The sequence below is a fragment of the Babylonia areolata genome, chromosome 1 (assembly GCF_041734735.1).
Source record: "Babylonia areolata isolate BAREFJ2019XMU chromosome 1, ASM4173473v1, whole genome shotgun sequence".
NCBI lineage: Eukaryota > Metazoa > Mollusca > Gastropoda > Neogastropoda > Buccinidae > Babylonia > Babylonia areolata.
Window position 1 is genome coordinate 31,459,607 of NC_134876.1, and position 10,096 is coordinate 31,469,702.

The 10,096-nt window shown below is 40.4% G+C and overlaps 1 protein-coding gene across 1 annotated transcript in view; it reads right to left on the reverse strand.

Moving 5' to 3' along the window:
- The window catches only part of LOC143281734 (folliculin-interacting protein 1-like), a 36,012-nt gene extending 31,393 nt beyond the window's left edge, over nt 1-4,619 (reverse strand). Inside the window, exon 1 of the mRNA XM_076587028.1 lies at nt 4,282-4,619. Within this exon, the coding sequence (XP_076443143.1) occupies nt 4,282-4,284 (3 nt within the window). The 5' untranslated portion in view covers nt 4,285-4,619. The remainder of the gene's footprint in view (nt 1-4,281) is intronic.
- Between the last annotated feature and the right edge of the window lie 5,477 nt (nt 4,620-10,096).

Sequence of the window (10,096 nt, forward strand, 5' to 3'; positions counted from 1 at the left end):
ACTAAAACAGACCGGTAAAGAGGGCCGAACAATACTGAAATGAAACTGAGATGGGAATAACAGGGGGTCGTGCCATCGCAGCACTTTTTTCTTTCTTTCTTTTTTTAATTTTTTTATTTTCAGTTCAGCGTCACATATGGTGATTAAAGTGTAACGGCCAAACCGGTCTGAAGGCCGATTCTACAGCGATACAGCAGTCACGTGGCCCTTGCTGTGATCACATATGGCCACACACCCCTCTTAACCCCAGCGCTAATCAGTTTCTAATGTTAAATGTTCGTCCGGGGCTTAGTGTTTTTGGTGCTTCTTTCACCTTCTCATCTGAAACGAAGTGGTGTTCCACTGTTCAGTAAAGTTTCAGTTTTCCCCTTTATAATTATACTGGTAGTTGGAACAAATTTAGTCTCAAACAACACTGTATTCATCAGTCATAATATATGTCACCCCCCACCCCACCCCCCACCCCCTTTATATATATATATATATATATATATATATATATATATATATATATATCTTTTCTTTTTCTAACTGCAGGTGGGCTGACGGGAGTGTACATGGTCTCGGTAAAAGCTGTCATGATTGCTGTTAACAAAGATATACAGCCTATGAAACGAAGTGGTGTTCCACGGTTGAGGTTTCAGTTTTCCCCTTAAAAATTATACTGACCGGTAGTTGGAACCACTTGAATTTAGTCTCAAACAACAATACTGTATCATCAGTAATATATGTTTTCCCTTTTTTTTTTTTCTTTTCTTTTTCTAACCGCAGGTGGGCTAACGGGAGTGTGCATGGTCTCGGTAAAAGCTGTCATGATTGCTGTTATCGAAGATATACAGGCTATGTGTCGATAACGACAATACTGGGTCACACGTAAGTAGCGTGCGTCAGAGTGCTCGCCGGTCCAATATGTGCCGTGCGTGCGCATGTGCGCGCTCTTTGTTCCTGATAGGCATTTACGACAAAGACCGAGGTGTAATGCACCCCACTCCACGCAAGGATCAGATAAAGAGACAATTCAAATGGCTCATGCACACTGCCGGAGATTAATGATCAACGACCTTAATAATTATGTCAATTTGTTTTCTCGCTGTGGTCAGTATGTCAAGGCATACATTTGCATGAGGCCGGCATACTCTGGTGGTGTGATCACTTGCGACAAAAGATTTTATGTATTTATTCTCCTATCGGTGTTGGTGATCGTATATCGAGCGTGTCGATATGATGACGACTCCCTTACTGGGACAGTGGACGAAAATTAGCACACCTGCCCGGCTACACTAACCAGGTCAAAACAGTATTAAATTGCTTTCCATGGTGTTTGTATAAACCTGAATGTGACGAAACCAGCACGACTTCAACCCATCTCACAAATCAGTCCAAGGAATTATTATTGTCATTGTTAATAATGTTGATGTTATTTGTGACAGGAATGGGTCGGGTTTTATGTGAGGGTGGCATGGGGTGGGGGTGAATGTAAAATGTGTCAGTTTCCCTTGACATTTGTTCAGTCTTGATTTCATTTGTGAATGAAAACATGTAGACCTGACTTTTGTGGAAATGGTGATTACGTTTTAAGAGTTTAACTTGAAGGTAATGGTCTTATACGACTGAGTTCATAAAAGTGGATGTTCGGATATTTATCAGTGAAAATATTTTTAAGAAGACCTGCAATTTTAAGAATTTCTAATGGTTTGGGACATGCTTTCTTATTTTAAAATCAATGTTAATGTTTATTGATGTATGTGTTGATGATAGTGATAATTTTATCATAGTGTCTCTTATTCGGAAATAGTGTTTCTTAGTTCTTCTTTGAAATACATGTTATGATTTCTTTTACAGTGGGAAAACAAGCTGCTTTGTTTAATTACTTTCGCGTTTTAATCCAGCTTTTCAAAGTTTAACCTTCGCCATGTTCAGATTTGACTGCGGGCTGAGACTGTGTCAGTGGTGTGAGTGACGGGCCTTTGAATGAACACATAATTTCCAATCGGATTGATAAAGGTGCATTGTATTGTATGCTGTTGTATTGTATTATTGTCAGTAGTTATTGATGGTTGTCACATTTGTCCTCACTATATATTGCTGTTGTATCGTATTGATAAAGGTGCATTGTATTGTATGCTATTGTATTGTATTATTGTTGTACGAAAATCTCAACCATCTATTCAACACAGCCATTTCACCCACTCTAGGAAGACATTGTCGGGAATGGCCAGAGGACAAAACTGATGCGGAAGTGAAGCTACTCATAGAAGAAAACAGTAAAGAAGAGGACATCATCATATACACAGATGGCTCAGTCACCAAAGACCAATCCGGTTGGGGATTCACTGCGAAACAAAATGGAAAAACAGTTAGGGAAGAGAATGCTGCCTACAAAGTCACAACCTCCAGCCTAACGATGGAAGTTGAAGCTGTGACACATGCCCTCAAGTGGCTATCGTCCATCCATACGCCCGGAAACCAACATGCCATGATTCTAACAGACTCAATGAACCTCATACAGAAAATTGAAAACGGAATGGGAAGCCCAGAGTGGCATAAGGCAATGCGCAACTTTCAGATTAAAAAACTCACATGGTCATACTGCCCGGGACATGCAGGTGTTAAGGGAAATGAGCGAGCTGACAGACTTGCTGGTAACGCAACACCAACGAGCGGCCTACATCTAGGAAAATCGGAAATCCTCAGAAAAGTCAAAGAATATCAAAAAGAACAGGTACAAGGCCATCACACCATCGATCGCCTCAAAGAAATAAAAGCAGAGAGAGGGAGTGGCCGAAAGTCTAACATGAAAGGTAGAGCACGATGCTTTGCAAATCAAACAAATATCGGCATCATTTCCAAACCAACATTGCGCAAATTTCTTCAAAACGGAACAGAGTCTCTGTGGGCTTTTCCAAATACAATAGGCTGAGCAACACACTAGACGCCACGTTCTTGGCATCAGAGATCTTTTCCCATCCCTCTTGCGGCCAATCAGTGACAGCCTCTGTGCGTGTGTGTATGTGTGTGTTTGTGTGCATGTGTGGGTCTGTATTTTTGAGTGCGTTTGTGCATGCGCGAGAGTGTAAGTGTACATAAGTGTCAGTAGAGTTCTGTGCACGTGCGTGTGTGTGTATGTGTGTGTGTGTATGTGTGTGTGTGTATGAGGGGGAGGTGGGGGATGCGGGGTGAGGTGGGGTAGAGGATGAGGTATGTGAGTGTATGCATGCCTACACTGTGGGAGCAACAGGATATTGGAACGTATATATATATATATATATATCTTTGTATATTTGTGTGTGGAGATATGGGCATATGTGTGTGTGCTTGTACAAGTAAGTGTTCATCTGTGTGTGTGTGTGTGTGTGTGTGTGTGTGTGTGTGAGTGTGTGTGTGTGTGTGTGTGTGTGTGTGTGCGTGTGTGTGTGCCGTGGAAGCTGCGATACGTAGACTAGAAATGAGTGTGTGGATGAGGGGGGTAGAGGAGGTGCAGGGTAATGTGTGTGGTGTGTGTGTGTGTGTTGGAGCTCATGTACGTTTATATGTATTTGACTGTGCTTTCATATCTGTGAAACTGCATGTTCGGTGCATATCTGTTATGCATGTGTGGGTGTATATGTGAATGTGTGTCTTCATGTTTTACATCTATTTGCTTATTTATCATCATTGTTATCTTATTTATTTATTATTGTTTTTTTTTTTTGTTTTTCATTATAGTTATTATTTATTTATTTATTTGTGTAAGCTTATCTATTATTTATTCACCTTTTTTTTCTTTTTTTTTCCCTCAAAGGCCTGACTAAGCGCGTTGGGTTACGCTGCTGGTCAGGCATCTGCTTGGCAGATGTGGTGTAGCGTATATGGATTTGTCCGAACGCAGTGACGCCTCCTTGAGCTACTGAAACTGAAACTGAAACTGTTGTAGTTATTGACGGTTGTCACATTTGTCATTACTATATATTGCTGTTGTTGTTTATTGTTGTTGTTTAATGCCTTCCCGCCCACAGACCAGCAGTGAACCTTTATTTTATTAATCATCATCATTGTTAATTATTCATCTTTATAACCATATTTTTCAGTCCGCAGGGAACGACCTTTTCGCGGACGACAGGGTTATGAGCAACACTTGATGACTGAATTGATCAAGCATATTTATCATTGCTGTTATTGTTGCTTAATCTTGTCGACTATAGCTTATTGGCCATCACTGATTACAGTTAAGTAAGCAGGCATTTCCTAAAGTGGTGAACTGACACACACACACCTTTTATAAACCAACAAGTTTACACTTACCATTCCAAACACCGTGTCCTGAATATACCACAAGATTTGTCACCTCCAGTTTCAAGTTATCAGTGTGTAGCAGCTGTGTCTGGAATCCGATGGTGACCAACAGTCGGTGCGTGTTCGATAAAGTTCGACTGACAGCTTATGACCACGTCACCCCTACTCCTCTTCTTCCCTACGTGAAAAATGTCCCCGTGTTCTTGTCTCAGGAAACGCCACAGCAAAAAGGTCTGAAGATAAATCAAAGATTTCACATCTTTCCTTCCGATAATTTTTTTCCCGACCCAAATATGACATTGTGAATGGTGATGAAATGTCACTTTTGTATACGTACTCAACCAGAAGAATGTACTGTTTCCCGGCGACAATACAACTGGAAAGTGCAGTGGAAGGGGAGAGGGTTGGGGGGGTGAGACGGTGTCGTGGGCGGGGAAGGGTGGTTGTCACATGCTATCACATGACTTTATGGGATTGTTTTGTTTGTTTGGTTTTGTGTGTGTGTGTGTGTGTGTGTGTGTGTGTGTGATCAGTGGCCAAGGTTCAACCTGCTGACGGCTTCTTTTTTGTTTCCTCATTCTCATAAGAGTCACACACACACGCACACACACGCACGCACACACGCACATATACAAGCGCGCACAGACACACACACGCACGCACGCACACACACACACACACGGCATGCACACACACACACACACACACACACACACACACACACACACACACACACACACACACACGGCATGCACATACACAACATATACATATCGCATTTTTCGTTTTTTCATTTGCCACGGATCATGCTTCTTTTTCGTTTCCTCATTCTCATAGGAGTCACACACACACACACACACACACACACACACACACACACACACACACACACACACACACACACAAACGCACACACACACACACTGCCACATACACACACACACACAAACGCACACGCACACGTGCACATACATACACACACACACACACACACACACACACACACACACACACACACACAAACGCACACGTGCACATACACAGCCGGCATATTCACTCATGCCAGCTTTCCCATATCGCATTTTTCTTTTCTTTTTCAGTTGCCACCGATCTCCTTCCAACTTCCACCCTCTTTCACATTTTTTTTTTCTCGGACAAATCCATTTACGCCAAACCACACAGGCAACATAATATAACCCAGAGCGCTTAGTCAGGCCTTGAGCGCAAGTATATAATTTTGAGAACCGATCAGAATGGATTTCTTGCACAGAATTTTGCCAGAAGGCGATACATATGTTGCCATGGATTGCTGTTTTTCAGTGTGCTAAGTGCGTGCTACACACGGGACCTCGTTTCATCGTTTTATCCGAGAGATAAGATCGACTGACCCTCATTTTCATTTTCCACTCGGTGGCGGAGTCAAACTTTTAAGAGAGGGAGAGAGCGGGATTCGAACCAAGACCCTCACTGACGCTGTATTGGCAGATAAGCATATTAACCGTTCGATCACCTTTTTCACCACGAGAGAGAGAGAGAGAGAGAGAGAGGTCAACCAATAGCGTGTACTCAGGTGGACTACGAGACAACGAATGTTTCCGTGAGCGTGTTAGTAATTCCTGCATATATGCTTCTAGCCCTAAAATAGGAGATTACTCAGCATCTTTGTTCCACATGATGCTATCTTTTGCCTTTTGAGAGAATTTCGTTCTTTTACCAAGAGTTAAAAGGAAAAAAATATATGCAGAACATTATGGCAACTTTTTTTTGTACTGCTTTCCATGAAATTTTGTCACCTAACACTTTGAAATTTTACTAAACAAAATTTAATAAGATTTAAAAGTACCCACGTTACGTTACTTTCACTTTATTCAATTTTTCGACGAGAAAATAATAGAGTATACCGTTCAGCACGTTACTGTACCATTCACACAAGTGTATATTTTATTATATAGGCTACAACATGAACACTCAGTGAAAAATATGCAAGAAAGATAGGTCGAATTATCAATGCAGTAAGCTGCAATGCCATTTCAAATAATAATAATAATAAATAAATAATAACAATGATAATAATAAAAATAAAAAAGAAAGATAAAAAGCCAAGACAAAACACCAAGGATATCCCAGTCTACGGGAAAAAGAAAAAAATTAAAAAGGGAACTGAGCTAATAAACTCAGTTCTACTGACAGCCATAGGACATATCCGAACACAAAACACGCCCAAAAGGGTCACGTTTGTTCTCAGAATAACCTAATCAACACACCAGTATCGATGCATCACTATTTTAGTCAGCTCTGTGACAATTAAATGTCCCAGGAAGAAACCGTGCATGTCGTGACAAAACCCCTGACGACAACTGATCCGTTTCGTTCATGTTGAAATTAATGCGCAAAACATCGCTGCAGATACACCGTTTCGGTGCACTATTACTGTGCATTCGATCTTAACGACAGAACTGCCACGTCACAGCTGTGTTTTTGTCCGTTTGTTGTTTTTGTCCGTTTGTTGTGTGTTTTTGTCCGTTTGTAAAAAAAAAAAAAATATCATCAGTATCTTTTTATTTTCCTTATTTCAGTATTGCTGTGCAAAAAAATATATCATCAGTATCTTTTTATTTTCCTTATTTCAGTATTGCTGTGCATTCGAGCTTTGCGACAGAGCCACCACGTCATGTCCGTTCGTAATTTCTTCATTTACTTGGTTACTTTTTGCGTGTGTGTGTGTGTGTGTGTATCAAAAAATCTGTTCTGAGGTAAAAACTGCATTTGAAGAAAACAATAATGCACGAACAAGGTAAATAACTGCGGGAAACAAAAACCGTACATTATTGACGACTTCCTCGATGCATCCTGTCGATTGGCTAATCTAAAAAAAGGAGAGAAAAAAAAGGCAGCACAGAGGCTTTTTTTTTTCCCTTTCTTTTTTTCTTTCTTTTTTTTTCCAGCACGCGCTTCTTCCATTTCACCTTCACCCTGTTCTTTCTGCATCTGGGACGGTTCCTTGATCACCGGTGACCTCATGTTCACTGCCGGGCGGCAGGGTGCCGATGACATTTCCAGTCACATTACCACCTTCACCCTTCGTGGAACATCGTTATTCATTTTTGTAGTTTATTTTGTTTGAAGTATTTTATTTTGTTTTACCCAACATCATGAATCTAATTTCGTCTTGGCTTTATTCCAGTGCACCGTGGCTGCACTGATCCCACTGGCACGACACGGTGCATTTTTGTTAGGCTGGCGACATGCGTTCAGCTGAGATGGCTGATAAGGACAAAGGTCAAACGTTCCAATCTGACGAAGCATGGCGGACAACGAATACGTTGACACTTATCCGATCTTTGTCCAGGCTAACGTGTGAGACACTCAATATGCACGTTGAAATACTGCACGCAATCTTTGTCTGCAGAGTTAAAAAAAACAACAACAAAAAACAACAACAACAAAAACACACACACACACATTCACACAAAAAACAACCACAACAACAACGAAAAAAAAGCCGGCGGCAACACACACACACACACACACACACACACACGAAAACAACAACAAAAAAAACAAACAAACAAAACCCAAAAATCGGCGGCATATACTGCGCCCTTATAATCGCTAAAAGCAGAGTTGGGTTTCATTCCAGTGTGCCAGCCAGTAGGTCGTTAAAGCCCACTCTTATCATTCCCGTGTGCCTGACTGTTAGTGGTATGAATGGGGAAAAAAAAGATAATGAAAAACGAAACACAACAACTGACATTTGGATACCCATTTTTACAAGTTGTTATTAGTGGGGTCACTTTCCTGGGTTGGTTTTCCCCATCGGTCCTGTCAGTTTCATGGGTGTCAATGCAAAGCTCGAATGTAACAAGCTATTACTGTATCAGAATAAAATAAAATAAAATTAAAGAAAAAAAACAACAAAACAAAACAACGTCACACACAAAAACAACACCCACCTAAAAAACAAACACGTAGAAAAAGAAAAACCACCTAAAAACAAACCAGCTGAAACAAACAAAAACCATGAAATAAATAATAAGACAAAAAACGAACAAACCACCAAGTCATTAGTGCTTGTGTGAGGCCTGACTAAGCGCGTTGGGTTACGCTGCTGGTCAGGCATCTGCTTGGCAGATGTGGTGTAGCGTATATGGTTTTGTCCGAACGCAGTGACGCCTCCTTGAGCTACTGAAACTGAAACTGAGAGAAAAAAAAGCCAAATCACTAAATTTTGTTGAATGCAGCTCGAGCAAAAAAAACAACAAACAAACAAAAAAAAAAAGACCACACAGCAATAAGGCCTGCCTTTTTATGGCCATGGCAATTGAAACATGCACATGCAAATCATCATCATCATCACCATCATAATATCGAAGGCAAATATGTGCCTTAATTCCTATCTCTGTTGAACACAAAGAGCTTCCAAAAAAAAGTTGGAGGAAGGAGTGTTGGTGAGGGGTTTTCAGGGTTGGTGGAAGATGATGAGGATGTGTTGCATGTCAAAGCACTGAAAATGGTCTGACTTCCTCAGTATGAGCTCTGGATTGTTGTTAAAACAGGTTTCACTGTTACTGATCTAATGAATCAGTGTTTACAGTATTTGTTGGTTTCTTTTGTTGTTCACAATAAGGTATGTATTGCTATTTGACTTTATACAACTGTTCACACAAGCTTTGTTGCTATTGATCTCAATAATCAGCATTTACACAATACAGGTTGATTTATTTTGTTTGTCATTTCTTTTAGACAGTTCTGCTGGCTCAACATTATCTGCAATCTGATATTGTGCCACAGAAGCACAAAAGAAAGTCAAGATGCCCGAAGCAAGCTTCGTTGCCCCAGAAGTTCAATGTCTTTCCTGGGACCCCATGTATGCAGCTGCTGAGGTATAGGCCTTTTCAATATTGATCTCAAACCAGAATTATATCGCTTAAAGTAGTGGCATTACATCACCTGATTTATTACACTCACCCCTCCCTTATCTAATAGCATGAGACACATTTCCAGTTATATAATGGAAAAGTTCCAAACTGGTAACATAAATTATTAATATACTTATGTGTCAAATATCACATACTCCAACAAATAGTACCAAGTGCTGTGTTATGACAAAACAATTAGAAGCAAAAACACAATAATAGTACTGTAATTCTGAGTACAACTGAAATGGTAATTTTTAACTGAAACTTCCCCTCCAAACACCAGCAAACTTCATCCATTAACTGGTGTTTTCCATCCCCCACTCCAATTGCTACCCAAAATCAGCCCTGATATGGCCTTAGTGGTTGGCTGGGCTATAAACAACACGATTTGGATTTAATTTGCTCCCCAGAATGAAAACTCTGAATACGAACAATAAAACAATTGACAAGTTATTGTGTTGTGTGCAAAATCTTTGTCAAAATTCAAGGTGATGATGATCCATTTCATCCCACTTGTCACATATGCTGCATGTGGGTGCTGGCAGCAAACAGATCAGTGACACAAAAAGCCTCTGATTTGGCAAATCTTTCATGTGAGAAGGCAACAACTTGGCCACATACTGAGGCAGAGTGTGATGGTCTACAACACCCCCCTATCCCCAAGTCTGAAATTAACAGTAGGAATCAAACAAGACATGAGAGTGTCATCTCCCTCCCCCCACACCCCCAAAAAAAAGTTAAAGGAAAAAATCTGTTGTTTTTAAGACTAGATTTTTTTAGTGTATTATAATAATATAGTATCAGTAATGTAGCTTGTGTGATCATGCATTCTTTCCATGAAAGCAGATATCTATCCTGTATAAGTAAGAGGATAGTGTGACGAGTAAGAAATATCATGCATTTTT